Source organism: Thalassophryne amazonica, chromosome 13 (genome assembly GCF_902500255.1).
Source record: "Thalassophryne amazonica chromosome 13, fThaAma1.1, whole genome shotgun sequence".
Lineage (NCBI taxonomy): Eukaryota > Metazoa > Chordata > Actinopteri > Batrachoidiformes > Batrachoididae > Thalassophryne > Thalassophryne amazonica.
In genome coordinates this window covers 36,352,044-36,372,446 of record NC_047115.1, presented here as the reverse complement: position 1 = coordinate 36,372,446, position 20,403 = coordinate 36,352,044, and the positions used below count along the sequence as shown (strand labels likewise).

The 20,403-nt window shown below is 38.0% G+C and overlaps 1 protein-coding gene across 1 annotated transcript in view; it reads right to left on the bottom strand.

Annotated features, from left to right (window-relative positions):
* The window catches only part of cdhr1a (cadherin-related family member 1a), a 48,632-nt gene that overhangs the window by 19,758 nt on the left and 8,471 nt on the right, over positions 1–20,403 (bottom strand). Inside the window, exons 8-13 of the mRNA XM_034184358.1 lie at positions 14,399–14,477; positions 14,213–14,313; positions 11,334–11,537; positions 11,009–11,161; positions 9,375–9,539; positions 8,486–8,553 (exon numbers count right to left, since the gene is read on the bottom strand). Coding sequence (XP_034040249.1) covers positions 8,486–8,553; positions 9,375–9,539; positions 11,009–11,161; positions 11,334–11,537; positions 14,213–14,313; positions 14,399–14,477 — 770 coding nt within the window. The remainder of the gene's footprint in view (positions 1–8,485; positions 8,554–9,374; positions 9,540–11,008; positions 11,162–11,333; positions 11,538–14,212; positions 14,314–14,398; positions 14,478–20,403) is intronic.

Genomic DNA, 20,403 nt, shown 5'->3' with positions numbered 1-20,403 from the left:
CTCTGACTCTTTGTCAGCCTGGCTACAGTGCTGAAAAGAAACCTGGGGTTGTTCTTATTTTCTTCAATTAGTGATGAGTAGAAAGATGTCCTAGCTTCACGGAGGGCTTTCTTATAGAGCAACAAACTCTTTTTCCAGGCTAAGTGAAGATCTTCTAAATTAGTGAGACGCCATTTCCTCTCCAACTTACGGGTTATCTGCTTTAAGCTACGAGTTTGTGAGTTATACCATGGAGTCAGACACTTCTGATTTAAAGCTCTCTTTTTCAGAGGAGCTACAGCATCCAAAGTTGTCTTCAATGAGGATGTAAAACTATTGACGAGATACTCTAGCTCCCTTACAGAGTTTAGGTAGCTACTCTGCTCTGTGTTGGTATATGACATTAGAGAACATAAAGAAGGAATCATATCCTTAAACCTAGTTACAGCGCTTTCTGAAAGACTTCTAGTGTAATGAAACTTATTCCCCACTGCAGGGTAGTCCATCAGGGTAAATGTAAATGTTATTAAAAAATGATCAGACAGAAGGGAGTTTTCAGGGAATACTGTTAAGTCTTCTATTTCCATACCATAAGTCAGAACAAGATCTAAAATATGATTAAAGTGGTGGGTGGACTCATTTACTTTTTGAGCAAAGCCGATAGAGTCTAATAATAGATTAAATGCAGTGTTGAGGCTGTCATTCTCAGCATCTGTGTGGATGTTAAAATCGCCCACTATAATTATCTTATCTGAGCTAAGCACTAAGTCAGACAAAAGGTCTGAAAATTCACAGAGAAACTCACAGTAACGACCAGGTGGACGATAGATAATAACAAATAAAACTGGTTTTTGGGACTTCCAATTTGGATGGACAAGACTAAGCGACAAGCTTTCAAATGAATTAAAGCTCTGTCTAGGTTTTTGATTAATTAATAAGCTGGAATGGAAGATTGCTGCTAATCCTCCGCCTCGGCCCGTGCTACGAGCATTCTGACAGTTAGTGTGACTCGGGGGTGTTGACTCATTTAAACTAACATATTCATCCTGCTGTAACCAAGTTTCTGTTAGGCAGAATAAATCAATACGTTGATCAATTATTATATCATTTACCAACAGGGACTTAGAAGAAAGAGACCTAATGTTTAATAGACCACATTTAACTGTTTTAGTCTGTGGTGCAATTGAAGGTGCTATATTATTTTTTCTTTTTGAATTTTTATGCTTAAATAGATTTTTGCTAGTTATTGGTGGTCTGGGAGCAGGCACCGTCTCTACGGGGATGGGGTAATAAGGGGATGGCAGGGGGAGAGAAGCTGCAGAGAGGTGTATAAGACCACAGCTCTGCCTCCTGGTCCCAACGCTAGACAGTCACAGTTTGGAGGATCCCAAAAAATTGGCCAGATTTCTAGAAATGAGAGTTGCTCCCTCTAAAGTGGGATGGATGCCGTCTCTCCTAACAAGACCAGGTTTTCCCCAGAAGCTTTGCCAATTATCAATGAAGCCCACCTCATTTTTTGGACACCACTCAGACAGCCAGCAATTCAAGGAGAACATGCGGCTAAACATGTCACTCCCGGTCTGATTGGGGAGGGGCCCAGAGAAAACAACAGAGTCCGACATTGTTTTTGCAAAGTTACACACCGATTTAATGTTAATTTTAGTGACCTCCGATTGGCGTAACCGAGTGTCATTACTGCCGACGTGAATTACAATCTTACCAAATTTACGCTTAGCCTTAGCCAGCAATTTCAAATGTCCTTCGATGTCGCCTGCTCTGGCCCCCGGAAGACAATTGACAATGGTTGCTGGTGTCGCTAACTTCACATTTCTCAAAACAGAGTCGCCAATAACCAGAGTTTGATCCTCGGCGGGTGTGTCGTCGAGTGGGGAAACCACATAGCTACCATCAGGTAGCAGCTAACTTCAAATGGCTGGGCCTTTGTGCCGTGATATTGACGCTGTGACTATCAAAAGAAGGTAACGGAACCTGATGTGAGCACAAATTCGTTTTAGCCAGAAATAACAAAACTTGCTTGAAGCTTGATTATGCCAGCCATGGATTAATGGGAACCAAACCAACACATTTTTGACTAGCACAGAGCTAACGTTAGCCACAGAGAGGCGCAGGCCTAATTAATATTTTGACTAAAACGTGACTAAAATATATACTCTCTTTTATTAGGTGTTGACGCATTTGAAATTTAAGTAATGTCAGTGCCCAGAAAGAGACTTTATGAAGATAAGCTTGTGATAATATTTTTGGATTATTGCTTGTTTCCCCACCAACAGCAACCATGCCGGCTGCCATAAGAGTTGTTGAATCAGTGAATCCTCCATCTGATCAGTGGGTTGAGTGTGTGCCTGCAGTTGATTCACATCAGCCCGATTATCCCGAGGTTTGTACTATAATGGTTAAATAAGATTGTATAGTGTCTTGTGCCAGTAGATTCTAAAATTCATGTTCAGCAAGCAAAATATTCAAACATTTCTGGGAAGAAATACTCTGTTCTATTTGGGATATAATTTGAAAATAGAGTAAAATCTGTCAGTAATGAAGTTGTATATGCTAACTTTCCTTCCTTAAAGAAATAATTTACAGGCCCTTTTACTCAATAAACATATTTATTTATTGCTGATATAAAGTTTCAGAATTTCTTATATAAAAAATTCTGTGTCCCTTGCATAATGTTTCATTTGCATAGTGTGTGCATACTGTCTATGGTACCATACACTTGAAACAGAAGGACTTCTATGGTGTACTACTGAGGTTTACCACCTTATCTGGGGTGGAAAAACTGACCTGTGCCAACAAAAAAATTAATTTTTTGAGATTCTTTTGGAATAGACCTGAGTAAGCACCAGAATGCATTTGAGATTTCACATTTTTCTGGGGGACAACCACCAGACCCCGCCTTTTCAAGATCTTTCAAGTTTTGTTTTCCATAGCTCACTTTCATCACTCAGTTCATTCACAGATTTGTCCGTGCTCATGATGAAAGGTCAACAGCATTGGCTTAATCATTTGTGAAGCATAGGATTTAATAAAAAAGTGGGAACTTCTGTATTAAGGTTGTAACATGTGGATCTATATACATTTTGTGTTCCAGGAGAAGCAGAATGACATCATTCACAGTATCGAACAGCTGAATGACAAAGTTGATGCACTACATCCTTGGACCATCCCTGAAAGTGTCGGTTCCCAGACATACCAGGAGAGAGAACAATGTGGACGCTGCTGACACGATTATCCGAAGGTTGGCCAGCTAAACCAGAAGTGTGTGCTTGAACCAATTACAAGCAGTGCCTGGAAGTAATGGGGCTTCCAGTAAAGTCACTCAAAGAAGTGAGTTAATGTGTTTTCTGTTTGTTAGATCCTCTTCACTTCAATAAAGTTTTGCCTTTTTTTTTTTTTTTTTTACACAGTGTATTATAAACATGCTGTATTTATGGAAACTAGTAACTAAAGGGCCTTTCACATTGCATGCTTTATACGCGTCAGGCAACAACTCCCAATGTGTCGTCAGTCATGTTGTGTCAACGCCTCCATACGCCCTGACACGATGTATGCAGCAGGGGGCGGAGATTTTCACTCTGATTTTTATTTTTTATTTATTTATTTTTTTTCCCAGAGGAAAGCTGAATGATCGCCATGTTGCATATGTGTCGATGAACCAAGAAAAAGCTTTAATATAGCAATTTGATTTCACAATCAAATTAATTTTTGGGTTAAAGATTTGCAAGGATTTTTCTTCAGAAAACTGCTCTGTATAAATGAGCAGTCCTGTGACACGTTTGTTTTGTAGAGATCAGTGGTTTCTTCCACGAGTCTTCCATGTTTGGACCCAACACGTTTCTATTGGACAGTGTGAAGCTTTGTCACAGTTCAGAGCGCCAAAAGTTGGATTGGGTTGAACTTTGAACATCATTCTGTTGACAAGCAGGAATGCGCACACTCCTGATAGAAGCATCTGTTTAGCTCAGCTTTTGACGCGACACTTCTAACGCCTGTAAAAAGTTACGTGTTTCATTGAAAATAATGGTTTTTAGACCGATTTGTGATGCCTCTGACACTTCCAAAGCATGCGGTGTGAAAGGCCCTTTACACAAATAGCGTTGGGTACAGAGGATTAATCATTTTTGTCTGATCTGCTTTCACCTGTGTGGTATACCTCACTGATAACTAACCTGAGAAAAATTCTGCAAGCAAATAAACAGCTTGTTAAAAATATAGCGCCTGTCCAATAAGGAGTTAAGTTGAATACCAGTTATGACCATGCCGCTCAAATTATACAGTATCTGAACAGGAAAGTATATATGACTAACAATGGAAATGTTCAACTTGCAGCTCAAGAGTGCTAATGACAGACTTGATGGTGAGGACAAGTGAACCAGGTACCAGAGGAATGCCCTAATCAATGCCTTGACTGCATACACCCCTGGAATGGAACAAGGGAAGAATACGGTAACAAGCATTGTCAGGGGTTGCTTGTACGCTACAGCTCCCGTTTATCTTTGGCAGAAATTTAGTTGTTATGGAGGCTGCAATAAATATCACAATCATCATTTCTACAATTGTGCCATAATCCGAAGGTGTCCTATCCAAGCAGGATAAGTATAGACGAGACCATCCTGAACTTCTTCCTGACCCAGATTACAGGTTTGAGAAACTAACAATCTTGCAAATCTGTCTTTTTTTTTGGGGGGGGGGGGGGGGGGCACCCAGTCACAGTAGAGAGGCACCGTGACGTCTGGTCTCTCTCTGGCTGCTAATGCAACATGGCAGAATCCGCTACAAAACAGATTAATTTCCATGTAAATCTAACATGTCTATCATATATTATGTAAAAGCTACTGAAAAACACTTCGAAAACGGAAAAGCTGTTTTCACAACCTGATAAAACAAGACATCTCGCAGACATTAGTGTGCACACACATCCTGCAGTCGATGGTAACTTCCACATTTTTCAGAAGCTCATGCATGTGCACATGCATGAGCTTCTGAAAAATGTGGAAGTTATCTCCTTTGGATGCCATTAAAATGTCATTGTGTTTATCCTACAACACCAATATAAACATACAGAAGCGAATATATTAGAGATACACAGATAACACAATAAAGGGCACACACACACACACACACATATATATATATATATATATATATATATATATATATATATATATATATATATATATATATATATATATATATATATATATATATATATATATAATGTGTGTGTGTGTACACTTTGCACTGGGATACTGGATTATGAAGACAATCCTCATACGGCTGAGGGTATTTTAGCATTGTTTAGATTTCATAATATCAAAGCTTATGAGCAGATTAGCAGCAGCATTTAATTTGCCTTGTACATGGAATATTTTTGATTAAATTTTATTTTACTTCCGGAGAAACTTTTTCTCTGGTGATCAAACATTAATTTAAATGAATAATTTTTTATTATTTTTGTATATTTTTTTTATCATGAATTTCCTCAGGAAATTTTATTGTAATGTTTGTTAAAACTGTTCAATTTTGCTTTAAAAATTGTGTTCAATTATATTGTCATATCTGACTGTCATACTTCTATGTGATAAAAATTTAGTGTTTTGTCATGTGAATTTCCTCAGGAAATTTATTGATTGTAATGTTTGTGTGAAACTGTTCAGTTTCGCTCTTAAAAATGTGTGTTCAGCAAGTTGCATTGTCGTATCTGACTGTCATACTGAGTCTTCAAATCTGTGATTAAAAACTTTATAATAATATTTTTTCATAGGAATTTTCTCAGGGAATTTGAGAGTAATGCTTGTTTTAAAACTGTCCACAGTTTTGCTCTTAAATATAAAGTATTATTAACTGTATGTAGATGTAAGCTGAATTTATTTTTGCTCCTAAAATGTGTAGTTGGTTGTAGATCAATAGATGAATGTTTTTTAGGTTTTATTATTATTTCTCAAAGATTTATTCTTTTGTCTGAACATCTTTTGGAGTAGTATCGGTGGTATGCCATGTAAGAAATCTTTTGTAAAATTGAAAATTTTTCATTTTATGTGCTTTTTTTAATTTTTGAACATGTTGTTTAATTCTGGAAAGATGAATTCCATCATTAAATCTGTAAGTGATTTCAAAAGTTTCTGCATTATTGATTTCATATGTGAATTCCATGAATACATTGCAAGTTATTTGAATAAAACCTGTTGAATTTTTAAAACATTTATAAAGTTTGTTTTGTCATTTTTAGTTCTCAACAGGAAAAATCACAAAAAAATTGTAGATATATTGAGCAGGAACATTGCACGAACATCATATGAACAAAGAATGAGGACAGGTAATGTTAGCATTCAAACATTATACAAATGTTCATTTAATGTTCTGGTTCAACTGTTCACATTTGTGAACGTTTGTATAATATTCATTGAATGTTTGCATGCAAGCATTACCTGTCCTCATTCTTTGTTCATATGATGTTCATGCCATGTTTGCAAACGTTCAATGAACATTCAAAGAATGTTCAGTTTCCGGGTGGGTTGGCTAAGTCCTGCAACTCTTCCCGGAGGATCCCAAGGTGTTCCCAAGGCAGCTGGGAAAAATAACCCCTCCAGCATTTCCTGGATTTTCCCCCGTGCCTCCTCCCAGTTGGACATGCCTGGAAGAGTTCCCTAGGGAGATGACCAGGGGGCATCCTCACCAGATGCCTGAACCACCTCAGCTGAATCCTTTTGATGCAAAAAAGGAGGGGCTCTACTCAGAGTCCCTACCAGATAGCAAAGATTCTTAAGGCGTGTAAGCCCAGATACCCAACGGAGGAATCTCATTTCTGCATTGTATCCACAACCTTGTTCTTTCGGTCATTACCCAAAATTCATGACCACAGGTGAGGACAGGAGCGTAAATTGAGTAGTAAATTCAGAGTCTCGCCTTCTGGCTCAGCTCCTTCTTCGCTACTTCAGTTTGGTACTGCATCTGCAAAACATCAGATACCTCCCCAGTCCATCTATTGATCTCACACTCTTACTTACTCATGAATAAGACCCTGAGATACTTAAACTCCTCCTCTGACCCAGAGGGGACAATTCACCCTTTTCCAAGAGAGGATCATGGTCTCAGATTTATAGGTGCTGACAGTCCAACCACATCTGGAGACTTCAGCATCTCAGGATGAATCTTTCTGCCCTGATGACTTGCCACCGAGGGATTTTTTTTGACTACCTCTGTGACTTCTGCAAAGGTGATGGCATCAGATTTGGCTGTCTCCTACCCCTGCCTCCTCAACGGAGGGTATGTCACTAGGGTTGAGGTCAATACATTTGTCACATTAAAATTATTTTCCATGTTTTTTCTTAAAATTATTTAACTTTATGATTTCAGTGCTGTGATTAAACTGTAACCTGGTTTAATTTCTTTTGTTCATTTGATTACTGACATTTTGATCATTATCTGATGTTGACATTCTGAACCTTTTTGGGAATCACCATGTTTATTCTACAAACATTTTAAAATTTGGTATCTTTCAGTCTGTTCCTCAGGATTTGAGAGCCAAAAAAGAAAAAAGAAAAAAGAAGCCAAAGTTAAACTTGTATAATAAAGTTAGCAGTTGTCTGTAGAAGTTTAAATGGTTTACCGGATTAGCGTTATCACAATTCAGGTAGTATCTCACTGGACTGCGTCTGTTGGCAATGAGGTGGGGACACAAATTTGTGAGAAAATATGCGAATTAGCGACAATTTTTACTTGGAGTCACACTGAACTGTATTCGCAATTTTGTTGCGCTCCCAGGGGTCCTAGGGCAGTTCTCGCCTGTCTTGTCAGGTTCTTGTTTTTGTCTCCAATCAGTCACAATTTAGTTTCATAGGCCCCCACCAGTACAATGTTCTCTCACATTTCGCGCATTTTTCTGACTCATGGAAACTAAAGTGAGAAGGGTTTGAGACAGGTTCGAGATGCCCGTGATGACTGAGAGAAAATCTGTCACAAATTTTTTTGAACATGTTCAACATCCCAGCGGCACAACAGTGAGGACCTGTGAGTCAGGCAAGGAAATTGAGAACTCTTATGAATGTTTCAAGACATTTTGGAAAATCCCTCATGAATGCTCTTCACAATTTGTCACCAACAGTCACAGCCCAGCAAAATACTACCTTTAACTTATCAGTTTGCACGTTTGTGGTTATCAAAGCTAATGTTTAGGTTAGTTATGTCCACCACAGCCACACATCGTCATTCGAGAAATTGCCTAAAATGCTGAAAAATGTTCTCTCTCACAATGTTCAAATGTATTCTGATCCACCCCAAAATTGATTCACCTTTCACCACATGCATTGGATATGTTTTTTCCCCCCTTAAATTATTGAAACAAATTTTTGTGTCTAGCAACCTAAAAGATAAACCCCTAACATAACTGCCTCAGCAAAGGTAGTGATAAAGATTGAAAAGTTCTGCAGAAAAAGTCCAGTTATTTTGTTAATGCTCTGCCAAAGCACATCTCCATTCATATACTTACAGATCAGCCCCTGAACCATAGATAGAGTACTTCACATCACCCCAAGAACCTGAATCTGGGTCTGTCGCCTGCACACAGACAGAAAAAAACCTAAACAGTTTGATTGCACGTGCATGAATTCAGTCAGGTCTGCAAAAAAGTGCACATTTCTTGCGTGTACTCTGCATGTTTGTGGATGCTCTGCTGAGTGATTTTGCAGGGGTTGATATAAATAGACTCAGCTTTGATTTCATACAAGCACCATGATGGCATTAACTAATCTGTCTGTCTCTGCAGAAAGGTCCGTCCGCTGTCTCCATGCATCCAAGGTCACTGTTAGCTGGCCTTTTATCTTAGCTGGCCTTTTATCTGATTGAAATTGCCTGAGATCAAAGCTACGAGCTCATGTGGCATTAACGCAGGGGCAGGATTTATTTAGTGAGCCTTACTGGTGCTTTGAGCCGCCGCAGGTAGGATGAACTGACAAGGGCAAAGGAACCAGTAGTAATTGGTCCACATGTCCATCTACCTACTGAAGAAGTACTGAAAATGTTTTGATCTAAACAGATTTCAACATTCAGAAGAGTCAAAACATTGCATTTTATTTCTGGACATAGTTTTTTATGCTGCAGCTGCATGTGCTGCACAGCATTACAAACAAATAAATAAATAAATAAATCTTGGAATTTGGTGTTACACAACAAAATGAAAGTGATAGCCATCTGGCAGCTTACCTCCTCCAGCTTTTATCTACATGTTTTCACATATTATCCCAGCTCCCTCAAACATAGACATTTGGGGAATTAAAGGCTCTTTTGAGCATTTTGCTAAAATCAGCATCCCTGTTTAACTCAGCACCGTGCACATTGGTGATGGCGTGTATTTACAGACAGGCTGAGCACACACTCACTGTCACTGACACAACATTGGAGCCACCAGGTGAATTTTCTGGAATTCTGGCGATGTAGTAATCTGAAGAGAACTTGGGGGCGTTGTCGTTGGTATCCAGGAGGTGAATGACGATGTCTGCTGTGGCGCTGAATCTCTCTGGTGTATCAATCTCTACTGCAAGAAGCTAAAAATGACAAAGCAAAAAGAAAGAAGGAATAATTTTAGGCCTCTTTCAGAATCAGAAGAAAAACAACATATAATAAGAAAAAAAAAATACAAGAAAAATATCCAAATAAGACAGCTTTCAAAACCTGCACTGAGCCTGAATTGTTGCAGCTTATAGTGCTGATAATATTGCACATGCAAACAATTTATTGCGCATTCTGAAAGTGGAATCCTTGTACATATGAGACCAGCCAAACCCTTTCATTGGACAAGTGTGCATTTATGAATTTGGAAACCATTTTATTCATGCATTGTGTTGCACTGTGTTTAAAAGGGTCATATCAGCCACCCTTTCACTCAGCATCATTATTGCATAAATGTGCTTTGGACTAGTCACAAGAAAAGGCCACTCTAAAATGTGCAGTTGACCACAAAAAAAAAAAAAAAAAAAAAAAAAAATATATATATATATATATATATATATATATATAACTTTTTTTCAAAGTTTGAGTTACATTAACTTAATTATTGTATTAAAATGGATTGTTCGGTTTACCAGTGCACACAAACACACAGATGTCAGACAAAAACAAAATTGTAGGCTGCTTATAGTAGTAAAATGCACATTTAGTTCATGGTCAACACCTGTGGTGGACATTCCTGCAGTCAGCTTACCAACATGCTCCTTCAAAACGTGTGACACCTGTGACATTGTGTTGTGTGATAAAACTGCACATTTTAGAGTGGACCTTTATTGTGATCACTCCAAGTCCAGGTGGATGGATTATTTCAGCAGCAGTGAAGTTCTCACTAAAGTGAGACAAATATTGCACCAATCATAGTTTCTCCACTCACATCTACAGAAGCCTACAAATCATTCAGAGTTGTCTGAATGCCTTGGTGGCTTCCCTCACTTGTATTCTTTAGCATAGCCACTTGACACAGATTTTCCATACAGTACCATGTTTATATTTTTTAATGAGTGATGTAAATTAAGTCGAAAACATACTGAGTGACTTTGAAATGTTCATGTATCCATCCCCTGACTTGTTTCAAGAAAGCTGGCTATAAAAGTGGTGATTTAATCCATATATTTTCAATAAATTGTCCTGTCCTAACTTTTTTGGAGTGTCTTACAGGCCTTGAATGCTGGAATGGATATGTATTAACAAAAGAAATTAAGGTGACCACACAAAACATGAAATATTTTGGGTTCATGCTGTCTGCCATGAAATAAAAAACAAAGTAAATGTAAGGATGTTATCATTATTATCATTATTATTATTATTATTATTTTGCCTTTTCCATATCATCGCAACTTTTTCCTGATTTATATGTATAGGCTGTATATGCACATCAGAGAAATACTGGACTTTGGAGATGATTAACATTAAACCCCAACTATTAGATGGTAACTATAAAAGACAGATTTTAAAAACATTATGCAGAATGTGACCCCTTTAGATGAATATCGTAAATTTGCTTCACCTTGTATGTGAGAAAATGATGTTTCTCATAGTCCACGGCAGCAGAGTCTTCTACTAAGACGGTAACTTGGGCCTCGTTGAGGACCGTCTGAGGGACAGCTCGTAGCATCCGACCCGGTCCAATCAGCCTCAGATTGAATTTAGCATTAGCACCCTGCAAATACGCAACACTGCATGTCATACACACATTAACAGCGCTGTTACACCTGCTTATATGGTATTGTCATTTTAAACAGATTGTCTATGAAAATGTTATCATGAGAAGTGCTGATTATTTGATGAGAGAAATATTCTTGTTTCATGGCTGAAGTAAAACGAACGTCCACCTGATCAGAATCGTTGACGCTGATTTTCAGCCCTCGGAGTATCTCTCCCTCTGGTGGATGCTCATACATGGTGAGTTCAAACATGTTCTGAGGGCCGTTCTCGCCGTAGAAAGTGGGCGGGTGATTGTTGAGGTCCACCACCCGGATCACCACTGCTGTCACCCTGTAGTCCATGACCTTACCTTCAGGGGTCACCTCTGAGGCCTGTGCACCACGGGTAAAATAATGCTATTTAATTTATTATTTTTTATTTTTATTATTTGTTTATTTAGTACAAAATAAAACTCATACAAAAATAATGTATATACATAAAACAATAAAAGAGAGCGAGAAAAAAGAAAATACAATATAAGTGATGTGCAAGGAAGTGGTGGAAGTCAAAAAGGCTTATAGACAATCCACTCCCGAACAAAGCAAACAACAACAGAACACAACAGAATTACACCTGCAGGATCTTTGCTTTTACTCCACTTTTATATGTATATAAGGTGATAGATGGATTTACAAGATGCACCATATCATTCCAAGATTTAACGCCATGATATCTGATGTGATGCTGATAACGAGTCGCTCTATGCAAAGGTAAATGCAAGTGTGCAGCCTGCCTGGTCAGATAATTATGAATTTGATGGTTATGCACAAAATAATATTTAATGAAGGAAGGCCACTTAATATCATAAAGAGCTCTGAAAAAAACAAACAAACATACAAGTCAAGAAAATATTTATATAGAAGCTATTTAAGAGCTGCAATTTAAAAAACAGAGGTGCACTTGGAGCACAAGGTTTTGAACGAATTCGAACAATTTTTTTCTGTAGAATAAATATTTTGTTTATATAAGTTGCAAAGGTACTTCCCCATACAATTTTACAATAACTTAAATATGGATAAACTAAACTATAATGAAATGTTAAAAGACATCTGTCATGTACTAAATATCTTATTTTGCTTGTAATTCCTACTGACTTGGTTATTTTTTTTACAAACATGATCAATATGTTCTCTCCAAAACAGTTTCCAACACATATTTATGAATTATTGCTAATTCAGTATTATCAGTACACTTAAAATCTGATTGAAAACTATTGTCATATAAGTGTTGTAGTTACATAAGCCTGCAGAATTAAATAATACAGGATATTCACCGAGTGCAGCAATCACACAATTCTGTCCCAAAGTAAACCTCTTTATGTTTGACTAATACACAACCTTTCCATCATATTTACTCAATATTGGCCCCAACGTAAAAAGTAAGTCCCTTCGGCTGCACCCTTGTTTGCACTCGGGGTCGCCACAGCAAATCCAAGGAGGATCTGCATGTTGAATTGGCACACGTTTTATGCTGGATGCCCTTCCTGACGCAACTCCACATTACATAGAGAAATGTGGCAGGGGTGGGATTTGAACCCGGAACCTTCTGAACTGAAACCAAGTGCATTAACCACTTGGCCACCAACCCTCCAATATTGGCCCCAAACTGTTTGAATTAAATCATTATGACTTTCGACCAGCATGGTGACTTAGTGGTTAGAACTGGTGCCTCAAAGCGAGAAGGTCGTGGGATTGATTCCCGGACTTTCCGTATGGAGTTTGCATGTTCTCCCCGTGTCTGCGTGGGTTTCCTCCGGGCACTTTGGTTTCCTCCCACAGTCAAAAACATGCTTATTTAGGGTCTGCTCCTTTCTCTGCCCACTGCTCCTAGTGGTTGGATTGTGTCTAACTGTAATTGGGATGGGTTAAATGCAGAGGACAAGCTTTGTTGTATGTAAATATGTGCAATGACACTAAAGTTTCTTTTCTATTCTATATTAAGATCACTCAAGGGCAAAGGTCATGTGGCTCATAGAAAGTTGATGTGTGACTTCAGTATTATACTGTAAATAATTTTTAGTAACCATGGGTGTACCTTCAACAAATTCCTTGAAAGTATCTCCTATATATAAGCACTGGCCCTAAAAATGTGACCTTGGTCTGTGACTTTGATTTTTCTCTGATTTTTCTCAAAATTAAATCGCTTTGTCCTTAATTGACCCTCACTCATTACACCATGTTTGTTCTGAATAAAATCAAAAGTTTTCAAGTAATGCTGTCCACACATGGATGAAAAGGCAAGACCAAAAAACAGTACCCTGACCTACAGGTGAGTGGGGCACAATTTTGGCATGAAAAGCTTTCCAGGAACACCTACAGGAAGTCTATAAGATGAATGAATGACTTTCATTTATAAAGACTTTTTACAAAATGTCATGTTCCTTGTTCTTTCCACCAGCAGAGTTGAACAGGTTAAAGTGATTAAGTATTGTGCAAATGTGGTGAACACAAATGTTAATCAGCAGTGTTTGAGTATTTGTAGATCCAAGAGGGAAGAGTGCATGCACGTGTGCAACCTCCAGTTTTTCTGTAATTTAATTCTTCTTATTATTTATTTATTTATATTTATTTGACATTTTGGTGCCATGTTAGTGATCTCTGTATCATTATGTCCACACTGTGTTATTTCTAAAATTGCACTGCAGACCTGAGGGGGTTTTATGAGAGGATAAAAATCACTATGATGTAGGTTATTTTGTATTCATGAGGTCATCCGTTGATGGCAGTAATAATGATTATCCTGGTGGAGGTACACACACTGTGGGTGCATCTTCTAGTAGTTCTTTCTGCATATATAAGATTGGCTGTTGTGTTTCTGATTGCTTTTTGTTGTCTGCTGTATCTGTGACTTTTGTCTACATAATATGATTGATACATTTTTCCATAAAGTTAAAAAATACAAGCAGTAATAACAATTCTGAAAAAAACAAAACAAAACAAAAAAACAACAGAACTTGAAAGGAGCGGAAAGAGGAAACGCTTTAAGAAAAGAGTCAAAATGAACTTACCCTGACTGTAATATTAAAGATTTCTCTTTTTAAATAAATGGGGTAAACCAGTAAGGTGATACAGCCACTTGTTTTATTGATGCTAAAAACACCATCATCACCTGAAGAAGCAACACAGTTCAGTGTAAGCTTTAAATGTTCTTATAAAATATATAAAATTTCCTTGTCTTTTAATTAAATTTTTACCTTCATCAAATGAGTAAGAGACTGAACGTGGGTTTTCCACATCACCATCTGTGGCAACAACCGTGAATATTTCAGACCCCTGCAAAAAACACACAAACAAACAAACAAAAAACAAGGTTTTTCTGTCAAACTGATGTGGCTGAAGAAACAAAATGCCATGAAACTGTTGTTCAAATTGCGTACACAACTAACAGTGCTCATTAAAGTAGGTTATAAATGCCCCTTATTTGGGTTTGCACAAAAGTTTGATTGTGTGTATTCACAATGGTTTTTGTCCAAAAAATGATCACCACACTGAAAAAAGAAAAAAACAACTTAAAAAGTTGTTTCAATTGGTAACATCTAAATAAATTAAGTTGGTTGAACTTAACTTAGTAAGTTACAAATGTAAGTTCAAACAATTGAATTCATTTAGATGGTACTAATTGAAAAATTCATTTAAGTTGGTTCAACCAAGCAGGGGTGGTGGCCAAGTGGTTAATGCGCTTGGTTTCAGTTCAGAAGGTTCCGGGTTCAAATCCCACCCCTGCCACATTTCTCCATGTAATGTGGAGTTGCGTCAGGAAGGTGATCCGGCGTAAAACCTGTGCCAATTCAACATGCAGATCCACCTTGGATTTGCTGTGGCGACCCCAAGTGCAAAACAAGGGAGCAGCCAAAGGGACTTACTATTTAAGTTGGTTCAACTGTTCTCTTTTTTCAGCGTAATAAAACTCTCAGACATACTATGTTATAAAAAAATTTGGCCCCATTGTAAAACCAATATTCAGCAGTTTTGAAAAACATTATATCTCACTGCATGTCATGATTCAGCATCACGGAAATACATTAATCTATTGGTTTGTGATATTGTCACGAAAAGTGCAAAAGTTTCATAACAGGAGCACAAATTTTTTTCTGATACATTCTGTGACGGCTGCACAAAATTAAAAGTGATGCTGGGGTTAGGGGAAGGAGTAGGGTTAGGTTATGGTTAGAGTTAGGGGGAGGGGTAGGATTAGTATGTTGTAATAGTAAGATAAAAAAAAACCCTGTTGTGACAGGAGCACGAAAAAACAAACAAACAAACAAACAAACAAAAAAAACCTCATGAGTGGGTTGCATCTAACATAGTCAACAAAGTAGGGTCAGGTCTGAGAGTGTGCACCGATGTGCACTGGTGCCTTGTGTCACTGCGTCCACCCCACTACACAACCACCTTGGGTCCTGGATGGGAATCATCTGGGCAGACAACCGGTCCATCAATCAATCAATCAATTTTGTTTAACCCACTGCTGCAACAAGGTAAAGAAAGGCCGGTTTGGATTTTGATAGTGACTGATGTTACAGAATGGGTAAAATAACATCATCATTACATCTGCATTCAAATAGTTGAGCACGATCTTTTGATTTCAGCTGGAGATAAGACTATCAATACCAGTAATTGAGCCAAATGTACATCAGATTGGTACAGTAAAATTAATTGCAACTGCTTTCCTTTCAATGTAAAATATTCTTTTTAACTGCCAATTTCTGTTTTTTGCACTTTTTTAAATCAATTTGGGGTGCATACGACATTGTCAGTTTACATGCAGGTTGTCCACTAGATGTCACCACTGTGGTATTTCAACATCAGTTATTGTGAATCCTTTTTGATTTTGAAGCAATTGTTTCACTTCGTGTTTTGAGTGTTTTTTTTTAAAGACACATTGAATTTATAAGCCAGTTGCTTAATGACTTTTATATTGCACTCCACCAGTTTTAAAGCAGGGAATCATATTCTGAAGTAATTGTGCCGTTTGGTGTTTTGAGGATTTTAAAACTGAAACACTAATTTGTAAATAAGCCAATACTTTTCATTTAGTGCATTGAGTGTTTTAAAAAAGCAAATTTCTGGAGCAATTGTTAAATATTTTTTCAACACTGAATCATTTCTGATGCAGTTAATTATTTAGCATTTCAAACATTTTGAAACAATTATTTTCTAAAGCAAGTGTTTCATTAGAGTTTTGAGCATTTTGAAAAGCAATTTCTTGTGCAATGCTTTATTTTATGTTTTTGGACTGTTGAAACATGAAATATTTTTTCGATAGCAACTGTTTTGTTGAGTTTTTCAAGAATTTTAAGACGGGGTAACGTTTTAGAGCATTTTTTTTATTATTTAGTGTTTTGGGCATTTTGTTTGATTGATTGTTTAAAGCTGACAAGGTGGCATGGTGGACTGGTAGTTAGATCTGTTGCCTCACTGCAAGACCCTATCTAGTCCTTTTTATGTCCACATAAAAAAGGACCAGACAGGGTCTTGCAGTTCATGTGGTTTTCCTTTATATAGCGCCAAATCACAACAAACAGTTGCCCCAAGGCGCTTTATATTGTAAGGCAAGGCCATACAATAATTATGTAAAACCCCAACGGTCAAAACGGCCCCCTGTGAGCAAGCACTTGGCTACAGTGGGAAGGAAAATCTCCCTTTTTAACAGGAAGAAACCTCCAGCAGAACCAGGCTCAGGGAGGGGCAGTCTTCTGCTGGGACTGGTTGGGGCTGAGGGAGAGAACCAGGAAAAAGACATGCTGTGGAGGGGAGCAGAGATCGATCACTAATGATTAAATGCAGAGTGGTGCATACAGAGCAAAAAGAGAAAGAAACAGTGCATCATGGGAACCCCCCAGCAGTCTACGTCTATAGCAGCATAACTAAGGGATGGTTCAGGGTCACCTGATCCAGCCCTAACTATAAGCTTTAGCAAAAAGGAAAGTTTTAAGCCTAATCTTAAAAGTAGAGAGGGTGTCTGTCTCCCTGATCTGAATTGGGAGCTGGTTCCACAGGAGAGGAGCCTGAAAGCTGAAGGCTCTGCTTCCCATTCTACTCTTACAAACCCTAGGAACTACAAGTAAGCCTGCAGTCTGAGAGCGAAGCGCTCTATTGGGGTGATATGGTACTACGAGGTCCCTAAGATAAGATGGGACCTGATTATTCAAAACCTTATAAGTAAGAAGAAGAATTTTAAATTCTATTCTAGAATTAACAGGAAGCCAATGAAGAGAGGCCAATATGGGTGAGATATGCTCTCTCCTTCTAGTCCCCGTCAGTACTCTAGCTGCAGCATTTTGAATTAACTGAAGGCTTTTTAGGGAACTTTTAGGACAACCTGATAATAATGAATTACAATAGTCCAGCCTAGAGGAAATAAATGCATGAATTAGTTTTTCAGCATGACTCTGAGACAAGACCTTTCTGATTTTTGAGATATTGCGTAAATGCAAAAAAGCAGTCCTACATATTTGTTTAATATGCGCTTTGAATGACATATCCTGATCAAAAATGACTCCAAGATTTCTCACAGTATTACTAGAGGTCAGGGTAATGCCATCCAGAGTAAGGATCTGGTTAGACACCATGTTTCTAAGATTTGTGGGGCCAAGTACAATAACTTCAGTTTTATGAGTTTAAAAGCAGGAAATTAGAGGTCATCCATGTCTTTATGTCTGTAAGACAATCCTGCAGTTTAGCTAATTGGTGTGTGTCCTCTGGCTTCATGGATAGATAAAGCTGGGTATCATCTGCGTAACAATGAAAATTTAAGCAATACCGTCTAATAATACTGCCTAAGGGAAGCATGTATAAAGTGAATAAAATTGGTCCTAGCACAGAACCTTGTGGAACTCCATAATTAACTTTAGTCTGTGAAGAAGATTCCCCATTTACATGAACAAATTGTAATCTATTAGACAAATATGATTCAAACCACTGCAGCGCAGTGCCTTTAATACCTATGGTATGCTCTAATCTCTGTAATAAAATTTTATGGTCAACAGTATCAAAAGCAGCACTGAGGTCTAACAGAACAAGCACAGAGATGAGTCCACTGTCCGAGGCCATAAGAAGATCATTTGTAACCTTCACTAATGCTGTTTCTGTACTATGATGAATTCTAAAACCTGACTGAAACTCTTCAAATAGACCATTCCTCTGCAGATGATCAGTTAGCTGTTTTACAACTACCCTTTCAAGAATTTTTGAGAGAAAAGGAAGGTTGGAGATTGGCCTATAATTAGCTAAGATAGCTGGGTCAAGTGATGGCTTTTTAAGTAATGGTTTAATTACTGCCACCTTAAAAGCCTGTGGTACATAGCCAACTAACAAAGATAGATTGATCATATTTAAGATCGAAGCATTAAATAATGGTAGGGCTTCCTTGAGCAGCCTGGTAGGAATGGGGTCTAATAAACATGTTGATGGTTTGGATGAAGTAACTAATGAAAATAACTCAGACAGAACAATCGGAGAGAAAGAGTCTAACCAAATACCGGCATCACTGAAAGCAGCCAAAGATAACGATACGTCTTTGGGATGGTTATGAGTAATTTGTTCTCTAATAGTTAAAATTTTGTTAGCAAAGAAAGTGATGAAGTCATTACTAGTTAAAGTTAATGGAATACTCAGCTCAATAGAGCTCTGACTCTTTGTCAGCCTGGCTACAGTGCTGAAAAGAAACCTGGGGTTGTTCTTATTTTCTTCAATTAGTGATGAGTAGAAAGATGTCCTAGCTTTACGGAGGGCTTTTTTATAGAGCAACAGACTCTTTTTCCAGGCTAAGTGAAGATCTTCTAAATTAGTGAGACGCCATTTCCTCTCCAACTTACAGGTTATCTGCTTTAAGCTACGAGTTTGTGAGGTATACCATGGAGTCAGACACTTCTGATTTAAAGCTCTCTTTTTCAGAGGAGCTACAGCATCCAAAGTTGTCTTCAATAAGGATATAAAACTATTGACGAGATACTCTATCTCCCTTACAGAGTTTAGGTAGCTACTCTGCACTGTGTTGGTATATGGCATTAGAGAACATAAAGAAGGAATCATATCCTTAAACCTAGTTACAGCGCTTTCTGAAAGACTTCTAGTGTAATGAAACTTATTCCCCACTGCTGGGTAGTCCATCAGAGTAAATGTAAATGTTATTAAGAAATGATCAGACAGAAGGGAGTTTTCAGGGAATACTGTTAAGTCTTCTATTTCCATACCATAAGTCAGAACAAGATCTAAGATATGATTAAAGTGGTGGGTGGACTCATTTACTTTTTGAGCAAAGCCAATAGAGTCTAATAATAGATTAAATGCAGTGTTGAGGCTGTCATTCTCAGCATCTGTGTGGATGTTAAAATCGCCCACTATAATTATCTTATCTGAGCTAAGCACTAAGTCAGACAAAAGGTCTGAAAATTCACAGAGAAACTCACAGTAACGACCAGGTGGACGATAGATAATAACAAATAAAACTGGTTTTTGGGACTTCCAATTTGGATGGACAAGACTAAGAGACAAGCTTTCAAATGAATTAAAGCTCTGTCTGGGTTTTTGATTAATTAATAAGCTGGAATGGAAGATTGCTGCTAATCCTCCGCCCCGGCCCATGCTACGAGCATTCTGACAGTTAGTGTGACTCGGGGGTGTTGACTCACACAAGTAACCATCTATCTGCCGCAGCCAGGTGAAATGGGACCTTCTATAATCACTGTGGTCCTCAACACTGAATAGAAATTTACATGTTGTAAATGATATTCTGCCCAAGTTACCTGCCATTTGACAGTCATTCGATCAGTACCCAGGATTCTTTGAAGAGACGGAAGACTAAAGCCATTTTGCATCAGAGTCTCACAACTATACAGGAAGACAGGAAGCACAAGGGCCCGAAAGACTTGGACCTTTTTTCTACTGCAAAGATATTTGCATCACCAAACACATCTGTCTAGTAATCTCAAGACTCTGTAAGCTCTTTCCAGGTGTCTCTCAATATCAAAGTCTGAGGACCTAGAGACATGAATGTCACTCTGAGAAAAGTCTACAGCACTTAAAGTGAAACTTTCTACAAGTTTGACACTTTCACTGCATACAGATAAACTGCTGATGACCGAGTCTGGGAAGTAAATGGTCTGGCTCTTGTTTTTGATCCAGGACAATCCCAAACCCAGACCCTCTGATTTTCACTCAGCTTCTTTCAAAGCTGCAGTCAGGACATCGATTATTA